Source organism: Seriola aureovittata, chromosome 4 (genome assembly GCF_021018895.1).
Source record: "Seriola aureovittata isolate HTS-2021-v1 ecotype China chromosome 4, ASM2101889v1, whole genome shotgun sequence".
Taxonomy (NCBI): Eukaryota; Metazoa; Chordata; class Actinopteri; order Carangiformes; family Carangidae; genus Seriola; species Seriola aureovittata.
Genome location: NC_079367.1, coordinates 1,931,208 through 1,946,313, shown reverse-complemented (window position 1 = coordinate 1,946,313; position 15,106 = coordinate 1,931,208). Strand labels below are relative to the sequence as shown.

Genomic DNA, 15,106 nt, shown 5'->3' with positions numbered 1-15,106 from the left:
ATTCATATTATATATGACTCTGATAAACAGGATGTAACCTGGAACTAGTCTGAGAGGCGGAGGGATACGACCAGAGGAGGTGATTCTAGTTGTTTGTGTAATAATGGACTGTGAAAGTGCTGGTTCAGGTTATCAGACGTGGGGTTGTTCAGTCAGAGTGTTTCCTGCTGTAGACTCAGTTTAGAGCAGCAGGAGGACCGCTACACTAGCAGAGTGATGAGCTGCTGTGGGCGGGGCCAGCAGAAAAAAAAAGTTTTAGACACACCCCCCCGAAACGATTGTTTCCTTTTTCAACTGCTGAACTACCGTATCCCTACGCATTTCCTCGGCTTTACTGGCAGCGAGCTGATTGCAGGTATTGTACCGACTATAAATGACTACCTCACATCGAAAAACCCAAACTATTCCCTTAAACTCTGTAAAATGTGATATAAGAGCAGCTTCAGTTTTTCACTACATCCTCCAAATGTTAGAAAAAACAAACTTGTCACCCTCAGTCTGTCAGACAGACCTCAGATAAGACTGTCAGACAGTTCATGAGACTGCACAGGGGAGTCGGGCACAACACCCCTTGTCTAATCAACACTGTCACTGGGAGAGCCTCAACCCCCCCCCCCCCCCCCCCAGAACCCCCCCCGCTCCGGCTCCAGACTCTTTTAAATATACGATGGTGATTATCTTCTCCAAAGCACTCGGGTATCGGAGCTCGCTGCTGTCTGACAGGCAGGAAATTACACAGGGTGTTCTGGGTAATGTGCGCTAAAATATTACAGCGGTGAACCAATCCACCAGTCACACTGAAGAAGAGCCTGCAGACCACCACCCATAATGTGCTAGAGTCATGTGTTGGAGGAGTGCAGTATAGTTTATACCTGACGTCTTCAAAGTGGGAGGTGGGCGTCACCAGAGGCGTCATGATCTGCCCTGAAGAACTCTTTGTGTTTGTACTTCTGTAAAATGTTGGGACACTTTATGTTTGATTGTTTTGGATTTGATTTAGTTCCTGTTTCATTTTGAAACCACTTCCCTTGTGTGTCTCATGTTAGTTTACTTCCTGTCTCTGTCAGTCCTCCGTTCGTCATCATGTGGATTCTTTTGGATCTTTCTTTCTCGAGTTCTTGGATTTTCTGGGGGTTTTTTTGTTCCATGTTCATGTTGCATGTTTCATGTTCATGTTGCATGTTCCATGTTCATGTTGCATGTTTCATGTTCATGTTTCATGTTCATGTTTCATGTTGCATGTTCATGTTTCATGTTCCATGTTCATGTTCATGTTCATGTTTCATGTTCATGTTTCATGTTCCATGTTCATGTTCCATGTTCATGTTGCATGTTTCATGTTCATGTTTCATGTTGCATGTTCCATGTTCATGTTTCATGTTCATGTTTCATGTTGCATGTTCATGTTTCATGTTCATGTTCCATGTTCATGTTCATGTTTCATGTTCATGTTTCATGTTCCATGTTCATGTTGCATGTTCATGTTCATGTTTCATGTTTCATGTTCATGTTTCATGTTCCATGTTCATGTTGCATGTTCATGTTCATGTTTCATGTTCATGTTTCATGTTCATGTTTCATGTTCATGTTTCATGTTCATGTTCATGTTTCATGTTCCATGTTCATGTTGCATGTTTCATGTTCATGTTTCATGTTCATGTTTCATGTTCATGTTCATGTTTCATGTTCCATGTTCATGTTTCATGTTCCATGTTCATGTTTCATGTTCCATGTTCATGTTCATGTTTCATGTTCATGTTTCATGTTCCATGTTCATGTTTCATGTTCCATGTTCATGTTTCATGTTCATGTTCCATGTTCATGTTTCATGTTCATGTTTCATGTTCATGTTCATGTTTCATGTTCATGTTTCATGTTCATGTTCCATGTTTCATGTTCCATGTTCATGTTCCATGTTCATGTTCCATGTTCATGTTCCATGTTCATGTTTCATGTTCATGTTTCATGTTTCATGTTCCATGTTCATGTTGCATGTTCCATGTTCCATGTTGCATGTTCATGTTGCATGTTCATGTTCCATGTTCATGTTTCATGTTCATGTTCATGTTCATGTTCATGTTCCATGTTCATGTTTCATGTTCATGTTTCATGTTCCATGTTCATGTTGCATGTTCCATGTTCATGTTGCATGTTCCATGTTCATGTTCATGTTCATGTTCATGTTCATGTTCATGTTTATGTTCCATGTTCATGTTTCATGTTCATGTTCATGTTTATGTTCCATGTTCATGTTTCATGTTCATGTTTCATGTTCATGTTCCATGTTCATGTTCATGTTTCATGTTCATGTTTCATGTTTCATGTTCATGTTTCATGTTCATGTTCATGTTCATGTTTCATGTTCATGTTTCATGTTCATGTTCATGTTTCATGTTCCATGTTCATGTTTCATGTTCCATGTTCATGTTTCATGTTCCATGTTCATGTTCATGTTTCATGTTCATGTTTCATGTTCCATGTTCATGTTTCATGTTCCATGTTCATGTTTCATGTTCATGTTCCATGTTCATGTTTCATGTTCATGTTTCATGTTCATGTTCATGTTTCATGTTCATGTTTCATGTTCATGTTCCATGTTTCATATTCCATGTTCATGTTCCATGTTTCATATTCCATGTTCATGTTCCATGTTTCATGTTACATGTTCATGTTTCATGTTTCATGTTCCATGTTTCATGTTGCATGTTCCATGTTCCATGTTCATGTTCATGTTCATGTTTATGTTCCATGTTCATGTTTCATGTTCATGTTCATGTTCATGTTTATGTTCCATGTTCATGTTTCATGTTCATGTTTCATGTTCCATGTTTCATGTTGCATGTTCCATGTTTCATGTTGCATGTTCCATGTTTCATGTTCATGTTCATGTTCATGTTCATGTTCATGTTTATGTTCCATGTTCATGTTTCATGTTCATGTTCATGTTTATGTTCCATGTTCATGTTTCATGTTCATGTTTCATGTTCATGTTCCATGTTCATGTTCATGTTTCATGTTCATGTTCATGTTTCATGTTCATGTTGCATGTTCATGTTCCATGTTCATGTTCATGTTTCATGTTCATGTTTATGTTCCATGTTCATGTTTCATGTTCATGTTCATGTTCATGTTTCATGTTCATGTTCCATGTTCATGTTTCATGTTCATGTTCATGTTTCATATTCCATGTTCCATGTTCATGTTTCATGTTCATGTTCCATGTTCATGTTCATGTTGCATGTTCATGTTTCATGTTCATGTTCATGTTCATGTTTATGTTCCATGTTCATGTTTCATGTTCATGTTCATGTTCATGTTTATGTTCCATGTTCATGTTTCATGTTCATGTTTCATGTTCCATGTTTCATGTTGCATGTTCCATGTTTCATGTTGCATGTTCCATGTTTCATGTTCATGTTCATGTTCATGTTCATGTTTATGTTCCATGTTCATGTTTCATGTTCATGTTCATGTTTATGTTCCATGTTCATGTTTCATGTTCATGTTTCATGTTCATGTTCCATGTTCATGTTCATGTTTCATGTTCATGTTCATGTTTCATGTTCATGTTTCATGTTCATGTTCATGTTCATGTTTCATGTTCATGTTCCATGTTCATGTTTCATGTTCATGTTCATGTTTCATATTCCATGTTCCATGTTCATGTTTCATGTTCATGTTCCATGTTCATGTTCATGTTGCATGTTCATGTTCATGTTTCATGTTCATGTTTCATGTTCATGTTCATGTTCATGTTTCATGTTCATGTTCCATGTTCATGTTTCATGTTCATGTTCCATGTTCATGTTTCATGTTGCATGTTCATGTTTCATGTTCATGTTCATGTTCATGTTCATGTTGCATGTTCATGTTTCAGTCTCGGAGGTTGATGTTTGGTCAACACATCCATAAAGGTTTTAGCGGCCCCGTCAGTCTCTGAGTGAAAGGTAGAAGAGACTTGATCTTCAGGAGCAACAGTGCAGAGACCTGTGAGGTTAGAAAACAGCTGAGTGGATTCTGAAATGACTTTTACTTAGAATGTAAAGTTATTGATCATTGTGTGATGTTTCATTATTATTCGTGCAAAACCTGCGTCGTCACCAGACATGTCGTACTGAGATGATCTGGATCTGTGTGTGTGACAGTGTGATCCACTTCCTGTCAATATTCAGCAGCTATGCAGCCACTGAAGAGGAGGTCCAACAATCAATCAACGCCCTGATCAACTCTGTGTCGCACTGGAGGAGACAACTGGTGGTCAGAAAGTATCACATGTTGACCGGCTTTATTCGAACTGATCTGTTTAAATCTGTCATCATCGTCACGGTGATACAGATCATTAAGATCAGATCGTGACATCTCTAATTAACACTGTTTTGTAATATATTCCATTAAAGAGAAAGCTCCACCCAAAGCCTGAGAGCTGCTCATTTTTCTGCCACTTGGTGACACACTCATTAATATTGAATGAGGCTGGGGCCAGTGCCTTTTAGCTGCCATGCTGCTGACTGAATGGGAGGTCGATCACAGCTGAGAGTCTCTTTAATGAAAGGGTGAAACACTCAAACCTGCGAACAACCACAGAGTGATTTAACAGCTCGTGTCAGACCAGCTGACAGGGATGATGTAATCACATCGTAGCCTGGTTGTCCAGTGATGATTTCTAAAACTGATTCTAAAACAAATGTCTGTACCTACAAATTCAAACAATATTCTACAATAATGCTGTGAAATATTTAAAGAACACAATCTGCCAAATACAAAGCAGACTGTTCACAGTGTCCTGGTTCTATTCGCAGCATGTTGGTAGATAGAAACACATAGTGTGCACACTGCATTATGGGTATTCAATATATGTATGTTAGACCAGCTCCATCCCTTCAGTCAGAGTACAAATCCTCTGCTCAAATATTCTTCCAATGCAAGTGAAAGTTTTTCAGTCAGATCTTTACTGAAGTTAAAGTACTGTAGTACTTCATTTAAAAAATACTCAAGTATTCAGAAGTACATTTGTTGTATTGTTCAACATTTACAGAACCTTATGACTGTGAAACAACCTGCTGACTGACTGACTGACTGACTGAATAAAAAGTGTGTAAAATATGTTACAAAGCCAATAGAAATGGCCATAAAAAAACATTGAATCAACGAAAGGAGACATTGTTGTTTTCATGTTTCTTATTTTAAAGTCAGTGATGAAGTCTGGTCATGCAAACATTTCAAACTAAATGAATCTTTCTTTATTTCTAAAGCTTCAAACACAGACCTCAGATCTGTGAAGAATCTTCTGCCTCATCTTGATCTAACATCGCCATCGTTAGGACGCTGACAGGTTCAAACATGGCTGACAGTGGAGGAGTCGGCTGTGATTACTTCCTGTGCTGCACCACAGTGTCACACCTCACTGCTTTGTTCCCACCCCCCCCCCTCTCATGTTTTTGAAGAGCTGTGTCGTCTGTGGGTCGACATGTAGGGGAGACTGGGGACGGTTGCAGCAAGTCTTATTCCTCCAATCAGAAACATGCTAGAGTGATGACACTCACACTGCACATGCTCAGTTCGACCCTCCCCCCAAACCAGGAAGACAGAAGACACTTTCAACATCTGCTGCAGCATTTATTTAAAAAAATGCTTTTTTCATTTTTGTCAAACTGTCCTGAGCTTTTTATGAATTATCAAAACTTATAGTTTGAATCTTTGTTTTATTGAATTTTAAATGTCATGGATAGTACAGTATGTGTCAGTGTGTCGAGCTGAGGAGCCAAATAGTAGCAGAACAGATGCAACAATAACTGCTCATTTTAACACATAAGAAAAAACAAACAATTTATTTTGTGAATGATTTTGTAGCATCTCATGGTTTTATAATATATTTGCTGGTTCTGTTAGGAGAATCAATAAAATAGATAAACTGTTCCTATTTTGACTCAAGGAACGTTCTACGATCTATGCAACAAATTAACTGTTAAATATGACTAAATAAATTAATTATACTATAATGTTATTGTAAAATGATGCATATTTTCAGAATAATGTGCTTATTGAGACAAAAAGAAAAAAGTATTTAGTGAAATTTGATATATTTTTAATGTTGCAACTGTCCTCAGGGTCGGGGTCAGTTGCAACATCTGAATTCTCCCATTCAAATAAATGTTGTGAAAGATCTGTCATATGTGATCATCTTTAAATGGTATGGATCATTTTCAGACAGATGTTTCATATCTAAACCTTTGGTTGGTTGCAACCGTCCTCAGTGTCACTATGTGTGCAAGTGGCAGAGTCATGGAGATACACACCTGGGCTCTTAAAAGGGTCCGGGCTGTGCAGGTGGTGCTGGAGGGAGGTGGGAGAGTTGCAGGCCGAGCTGGCATGCTCACTGGGCAGGATTTGTGCAGCCGCCTGGGCCCCCAGGGACCCATAGTCAGCCAGGGAGTAAGGTGCTCCTCCCCGCATGTCACCGCTGGCCCCGGCCGCGGAATACAACCCATAATCAGGGAACCCTGGGAGACAGGAGAGGGTGGGGGAGGGGTGTTGGGTGTGGGGTGTGGGGTGGGGTGGGAGGGGGGGGCTCCATCATTGACTTTTATAATAGTTGCTGTGTTGATGTCTTCCTGTTGTTTCCAAAATAGCCACTAAGCTGGTTAAAAACATCAGTGTCGTCCAAACCACTGAGGACAGAGGACGACACACAGATCCATCCTGACGACATGCTGCTCATATGCAATATACTGTATTAACCAGGCATCATATAACCATCACAGTATCATAAAACAAACAAACAAATAACCAAAAACCTGGGCTGGGAACGAAATTCAGACCTGGACTAATCCTGGGTCTGTCCTGCACCCTGAATGACAGGCACACAGAGAAAGACGGGAAAGAGAATGGCGGGGCCCGTAAAAACTTTAAATACTTTATGGATGTTTTGACATTTCACCTTCTACATTGTTAAAATGTTTGATTTGACACCTAAAGATTATTCATATAAGAAAATAGTGGCTGAACTTCATGCAAAAAATAACATTTCTTTGCCAGAAATGGCGGCCATCTTGAATCAAAAGATTTCTCTGAAACATGCAGTCATCTGCTTGGCTACTCCGAGGTTGAAAGGTATGAAGACGGATGTGGAGCTTGCTCTGTTTCTGCTTGACAGATGCTAACATTAGCTTTTTTTTCACAGAGCCAGTCGGTCAGTATTGTTTTATCCCATTTGCTCATGTTTGTGTTAGCTACCCCCAGCTGGTTCTTTAGCAAGCAGGCACCGGTGTCCCATTTTTAAGTTTGGTATCGTCAAACTACTTTAAGGATGTTTGGTTACCCACTAGTTCGCCTAGATATGTTGTTGTTGTGATGTTAGCTGCAGTAGCAGGAGAGTTATGAGTCTGTCTGCAGCTGCTGTGTTGGCTCTGCATGTTAGCTTAGCATCAGCTGTATCCACAGTTTGCTGCTCATTGTGTGAAGGGTTTAATAGCGATGAAGACTTAACAACACAAGTCTGCTAGCACAGTGGATTTACTCGGTTGGATGCGTAATGCGAAATGCTATGCCAAGTAACATTAGTTGCCTTGTTAGCTTAGCCACAAACCTATGTTCCTGTCTTCTGTCAATGTAGTTTTGTAATAACTGTCTAAAAAACTAACAACTAACTAACTTCAGGGCCACATCCTTCGAATGCTGCATCTGAAGACAGACTGCGTCACAGCAATGCAACAAGACTGTCCCATTTTGTGACGCAATGGTAAGGGCAGGAAAAGCTGGTGATGTACAGTGGAAATCTTCCGTAGACCAGACCGTTTTCGGTTCAGTCTACGACAACTAGAGTCCTGGTGCACTCTGACCTTGCAGACTTAGAAATACCAGCCGGCCCTGATGCAGACATTAACCCGACGTCTGTGGCTCCACGACTGATGCTCGTTGTAAAATTCAGGACTTCAGAGAGTCACAGTCTCTCTTCCTCTGCTTCAGAATCACCACTGGAATTTAACATCTGCAATTAGCTTCACTTCCTGTGATGGGCTCCTTCTCTCTATTCCTGGCCTCCTTCAAGTCTGAATCACAGACTAATTAACATAAAGAGCACTTCTTCTTCTCTTTCTTTTCAGCCTAATACGCAGCTCATAAATAATCTAGAATGAATGGCAGCTCATTTGGTGCCCAGATAAGACACCATGAAGACATCCTCCAGGTCTGCCATCAGCTCTCCTCTCCACAGATGGTTTTTAATTCTGAACTCATCATTGTCTTATATATTTATGTTTATAGAGACACAACATAGACACACACCACTGACAACATCTAATTACTGAAGGTAAGTTGTAGTTTGCTCGACTGTTTCTGGACATTTTGGAGATGTCGACTGGCTGGACTGATCTTTTCAGTGTAGGATGGATGTGGCCCCTGAACTGGGACTCAGCTGTGGTGATTTGGGGATGATCTTTGTCGTCATGGTTACAATAATAACAACATGGTTATCTCTGTCGAACGGCTATGGATAATACAAACAACATAAAATCCACATAATCCTGAAAAAGTTTGTCAGACTCGCCACATTTACAAAGTCCAAGGAGCCATCTGCTTCTCTATTTTATAAACTTAAAATATGAACTATTTTTGATATAAACTTTAATAAAAATAGAAATTTAACATCCTACAAACTTCACCCTCGCTCCCGTTTTTAAAAGAAAATTAAAAGGAGAGAGATGGGAGTTAGGGAGAACCAATAGTGATTTGGTTTGTGTTTTTTATTTTCTTGGCGTCTCTGGTTGATAGATTCATTTAAATATTTGTTTCCCTTCCACTGTATATATTGTGTTGTTTATTCTGTTTTTCTCTTTCTTTCTCATTTTGTACGATGTAATTTTTGTTTTACGTTGAGGTGAGGTTTAACATCAGCCCTTGATTTGTTTCTTCCCTCACCAGCACACTGTCTCCATTTAAAAAATCTATATACAATGAATTTACGATGTTTTATCAGTCAAATAAATAAAAGTAAAAAATATCAAAAATCGAAATGCTACTCTCACATGGGAATCAAACATATTCATCCACCACCACCTCCTCCTGACGTGGACTCTGTCTCTCTTTATACTACGTCACCATCACGTTTCCCTTTGCTCCCGCCATCATTACTGCGACCACTATTTGTCGCCTAGCAACAAAGCCTGACTATGCTGCACAGACGACCTGTGGGCTCGTCTGTAACAGGAGGACAGTCTCCTAACCTGTGCTGCACTACTCCCCCTAGTGGCGGGAGGTTACTGCGTCCACACTGTAATTCTGGACTCCTCCGGCTTCCTGTACGTTTAGTCGTCACCGTGCTGCTTAGCATAAAATGCTAAATGCATCAGAGCCCACTTTCATTCAGGTAATTTCAGATTTCCATAATTATGAGATGATCATTTATCTTGAAGCAGGTCTGTTATCTCGCTCTGTAAAACTAAATGGAAAAGAACTTTTCCTCCCTGTGTTATCTGCAGTGAGATGATTGAGGGAAGTTTCCGCTGCACTGACGCAGAGTTCAGTCACATCGTCCTAATCACAATCATTTCATGCCAGGCATTCACAAGCTGCCAATCAGCCACAGCTACCACCTTCAAATCAGAGTGTGCATATGAAACGGTCTGTGCACGTTTGTGGCGTGCATGTGAAATCTGTATAGACTGCCCCACACACACACACACACACACACACACACACACACACACACACACACACACACACACATCCCTGTGAACCACATGAGACTCTGCTTCTCCTTTTTTAATGTTCTGCTCCAGTTGAAAGGCGACAGGAGACGTAAACTCCAGTTACTCAACATCAATCACACTCTATGAACATGTCAAGAAATATTTCATTCCAAACACTGATGGTGAATGTCTTGATTTTAAAGTTACGTTCTCCTGACACATATTTTACAAACACATTTTATATATTCTGATGTAAAACAATGTAATTCTGGGTAATTGTGTAAAATCTCAACTACAGCAGCAAAATATGATGAAATCTGATGAAGGAACAGTGGCTTTAAAAAAAGCCCCTAATTCAGCTTGTGAATTACTTTCTCTATTAAAACATCTTCACATCGATTTTGAACTTCTGTTATTTATTCATTATTCATTAATTCATTTTAAATGAAATCAGTTAATGAAATACTGAGTAATTTTCTCGATCTATTTATGGATTAATTAATTAATTTGTAAGATCTTTTATCAAATGCTGATGTTATTTCAGATGGGCCGTCACGTGACACATTTATTTTGTGTCAAGTGACTCGTTCATAACGCTCATGTTTCTGTAAAGTTTTGTGTGCAATAGTAAACAGTATTCAGCTGAATAATGAAAACGTTTATGTTCATTTGACTTTAAAATTCCAATATATGATGTTGTTTGTACATAAAATGACTAAGTTATGACACATTAATTAATTTGTGTTAAGTAATCATAATACCATAAAACATATTAACTTCCTGTTAATATAACATATAATTAAATGCTCAATAAACACAAATGATTTTGTTGTGTGATTTAAAAAGTTTTGTTTACCTGATATAAATTTGGACAAGGGTCATGTGACTCATTTACTTTGTGTGGACTCATAAGTTTTGAGTCCAAGCAGTTTCCAAAAAATATTTAACTTATAAAATAAAATGTAAAATATTTTAAAAAGATTCTGTTTTTTCTCAGAGGAGAACACAGGACAAAGTGTCTTCTTAAAACACATACAATGTAAAGCAGGTATTCACACAAGCAGGCCTATAGAAGGAAATGCAAACATTATAATGGTGATAATCCATCATCCACCACTCATGCACAGAGCTGGCAGGTACAGAAGCTCTGCAGGCAACCGTCGCTGTATCTGTCACCCAAGTGAGAGGAGAGCAAACGCTGACGTTCAGCCTCTCCTTCCACTTTCCAAGCAGCATATACAGCATCTGTCAGTGTGTGCAGGCGTGCGTGTGTGTGTGTGTGTGTGTGTGTGTGTGTGTGTGTGTGTGTGTGTGTGTGTGTGTGTGAGGAAAAGCACAGCAGACCAGAGAAGTGAGAGACTGCATGGAGAGAGCGTCAGGCCACACAGAATACCGACAGAGCGTTTACCTGCCCCTGCGTTCTGCCCGTATCCCATGTAGCCGCTGCCTCTTCCACGGATCCCCCTACCTGAGCCTCGAGCTGCTGCGACCGCCGCCGCCGTCACGGGTCCGTACGCCGTAGCTTGGAAGCCTGAGGAAACAACACGGGAGAGGAGGTCAACACCCACTTCTTCGTTCACTGTTTCCTCGTGTGCTTCTTTAGAGGATACATCAGCGTCACTCATGAAAACTGCTGAAAGACATTTATTTAACATGTCAGATATGAATTAGACCACAAGTTTTACAGATGTGTTGATCTGAGGCTGCTGCTCTACACCAAAACACATCTGCACAGCTGCTGTTCCCTAAAATTATACATTTGACTTTAGAGCTGAAACTTTATAAAGAAGAATCACATTAATCAACCAACCAATAAAGTCTAGCTACTGTTTCTTAAAGCTCCTCCAGTGTAAAGGTGTGTGTCCATGTGTAGTGTGATTATAGATTATAGATCAGCTCTAGCTTCTATATTAATACTGTGAAAGTATCAAAGCCTCAGTCCACAGAGAAATGCACACAGCCTGTATTCAGAAACTGAGCCTTAAAACCAGCCGTCAGGACTTCTGGAACTTTGTGATGTCACAACAAAGCAGTCACCAAGCCCCGCCCACCTGGACCCACCATCCAAACCTTGCAGGATTTGGTTTCTCGGAGTGTTTTACCTGAAATCTGCTTTATTTTTATTGGATCACTCAGAAAACAGTCAGCCAATCAGAAGAGAGACTCAGAGTAAAGTTATGGACGATTGAGGGCGTGGCATCTTTGAGTGACAGGTGGGTGAGCGTATGTTTGCTACAAAGTGTCAGGTCCACACAAGCCCCTCCTCTTTGTCCATGTTTGGATTAGCTAGGAGTTAGGGGCGGAGTCAGACGCTGCCAAGACGGCGATGGTGGAGCAGCTCGCTCTGAGCTTCAGAAACCTGATGGTGCCGTCACAGACGCGACGTCCATCTTTATTTCCAGGGGATGAAGCAGAGGCCGTACAGGAACATCACCTCAGGAGAATATGACACTGTGGATTTTTCTCTTCATGAAAAAAAGTTCAAATCAAACACGATGAATGTGAAGCTGCATCGACATTTACAAGGATTTAAAAGAAACTCTGATGATTTATTGTGAAAGGTGAGTGAGGCCTGAACACATGGATTACATTACTCTTATTAACAAAGAGGGCCGTGTTCAACAGTAAACACCCTCTATGGAGTGTGTGTGTGTGTGTGTGTGTGTGTGTGTGTGTGTGTGTGTTGTGTGTGTGTGTGTCTGGATGTTAGCATGATTATTTCCAAAAATACATCCAACTTCATTTGTGATATATGGAGACAGATAGGGAGGATAAACAGGCACTACAAAACACAGCACAACTCTACCTTCAAATTGCTGGACACACACACACACACACACACACACACACACACACACACACACTTGGGCTATTATGGCTGCCTCCAGTCTGAGCTAATGGTGCATTTCACACAGCCATTTTTGAGGCATTAAGGCGCAGCGAGCCTCCAAGTGCTGCCTCTCCTCGAAATAGACGACCCATTGTTGACACATTCTCTGTGGAAAACAAGGCTTCTCCGCTCTCCTCCATCCTGCTGTTGGGGGTGTAAAAGCCTCCGACCTCTGGCGGCCTGACTCCAGCTGAGTGCAACATCACAGGGGCTTTGAACTGGCGGCGGAGAGAAGGGTTAAAATGCAGCTGTGGAGAGTCTGCAGGGAAAAACAAGGGCTAAGAGGAGAGGCTGCTCTGAGCTGCACTGAGCTCTCCAGGCAACCTGTCACATACTGTATGTGAACTAATGTATACTAACAGCAGTTAGCAGTTAGCGGTTAGCAGCAGAATGTTGCATCTGGACTTCAGTTCAAAGTTCAGGATTTAATGACAGATTAAAAACAAAGAAACTGAGAATAAAATCATCTCAACAGGAAAGATTTGGTTCTTAAAGCTCCACGTTTCTTCTTCTGTGTTTTATTTGAAGTGTTGATCCATCAGAAGATATAAAAACCATCTCAGTGTAGTTTTACATCTCCTCTCTCAGGCTTCTCTCTGCAGCTCTAGTAACAACAGGTCTGTGAGCCAATCAGAAGAGAGGAGGCTCTGAGCCTCTCTTCTGATTGGCTGACTGTTTTCTGAGTGATCCAATAAAAATAAAGCAGATTTCAGGTAAAAACACTCAGAGAAACCAAATCCTGCAAGGTTTGGATGGTGGGTCCAGGTGGGCTTGGTAATCAGTAACCATGGAAACGGGTCTATAACAAACATGCTGAAGTGGCTCTGAAGCCACAGAAGAATAAGCCTGTAATAAAACAGCTGGACACACACACACACACACACACACACACACACACACACACACACACACACACACACACACACACACACACACACAAGCCACTCTGTGTGACCTCCTCTGAATCGAGTTGCCAGCGAGGATTATGGGTAGTGCTTCAGAGAGAGATGAGCTCCTCGCTCACTCAACAGTCGATTTTTAACCTCAGCGGCGAGTCGACTCTTCTAAATCCCTGGACATGGTGAGGGGGGAGGGGAGAGGGAGGGGGGAGAAAAAAAGGCTTTTCACCTTTCATGTCCGAGCACCAAGGTCGTTCTGGAGCTGTCAGGAAATCACAGGGAGAGTGGAGGAGCGGGAAGAAGAGGGGAGGAGCCGCGGGAGTAAGTCAACCTGAACCCCCCGTGTGGAGCGACTGCTGCTGATCAGCATTTGGAGGAGGGGGAGATTTGACAAGCTGTGTTGGCCAACCCATCAGCTGTGTGTGTGTGTGTGTGTGTGTGTGTGTGTGTGTGTGTGTGTGTGTGTGAGGAACTCACCAGGGAACTGGTAGCTGTAACTCGGGGCGAAGCCGGTGTAGCCTCTGCCATACGTAGCCACGATGTTAGGATAACCTGCAGGAGACGAGAGGCCACGTCAGGAAAACATCAAACTTCCACTGAAATCACAAACACAAACAGTTTCCTCTCCTCAAACACGTCATGGAAACGATGTCGGGCTGAAGGGAAGCTCTCCCTGAACCACACTGTCGTGTCCAACCTTTCTGAAGAAACCAGCTGTGGAGCAACTTTATTTGAAGCATACTGACACTGACCGACACCGACACCTCCCTCACGTCCGTCCTTCTCACTTCAGCTGAATTACTCAGTGGCGATGGCAGGATTTACTGACCCTCTGTCCTTCTGAGGCTCATGCGCTGCGCTCTGTTTTTGCAGCCTTACGATTTGCGGATCCAGCAACATGGAGGAGACATAAATAAAACGGAGCCAGCAGTGTCTCCAAACGTCTCTGTTCTCCCTGCTCGAAAACGCCGGAGTCGTGTGGACGGGAGGAGGAAGAGAAAGAGATGCGCTTTAAAAGGAAGCGTAGTCGTGTGGACGCAGCGTCAGGGTTCTCCTCTCTCGTCTCTTTGTTTCAGGGAGTTGAGGGCGGAGCTGTGAACCTGTCAGACCTGCAGCATCGACCTGCTGACTCACCTTGTCGTTTCACACTCACTCACACTCACACCTTATTCATGTTTGTACTTCAGATGATTAAACCGTTATCAGAATTCACAGACTGTGTCACCCTGGTGACTTGTGACATGAAATTCAGGTTGTTACTCATTGATCAGACTTGTAGTGTTAAATAAACCACACACACACACACACACACACACACACACACACACACACACACACACACACAGTGTACTCACTCAGCATGCCCATGCCCAGCATGAAGGCGTCCATCGTGTACGGCAGGCCCCGCGCCCGACCTCGCGTCCCTGGAGGAAACATCACTTCCCTGGGCTGAGCTTTTTTGCATTCTACCTGTGGAGCATGAACAGACACACTGATCCACAGCCATCAAACACGACTCCTCTCACCATGGAGCGTCTGTCTGTGTGTCTGTCTGTGTGTCTGTCTGTGTGTCTGTCTGTGGTCACAGGAGCAGAGACGCCTCAGACAGACGCTCGTCCACTTCTGCTTTA

General features: G+C 41.8%; 1 protein-coding gene across 5 annotated transcripts in view; it reads right to left on the bottom strand.

Moving 5' to 3' along the window:
- The window catches only part of LOC130167646 (RNA-binding protein Musashi homolog 2-like), a 51,318-nt gene that overhangs the window by 12,656 nt on the left and 23,556 nt on the right, over positions 1-15,106 (bottom strand). For 4 of the 5 annotated variants that reach the window (XM_056374036.1, XM_056374037.1, XM_056374035.1 and 1 more), the window contains exons 3-6: positions 14,831-14,945; positions 13,953-14,027; positions 11,095-11,217; positions 6,297-6,500 (exon numbers count right to left, since the gene is read on the bottom strand). In XM_056374036.1, coding sequence (XP_056230011.1) covers positions 6,297-6,500; positions 11,095-11,217; positions 13,953-14,027; positions 14,831-14,945 — 517 coding nt within the window. The remainder of the gene's footprint in view (positions 1-6,296; positions 6,501-11,094; positions 11,218-13,952; positions 14,028-14,830; positions 14,946-15,106) is intronic. The other variant, XM_056374038.1, reaches the window with a different exon arrangement.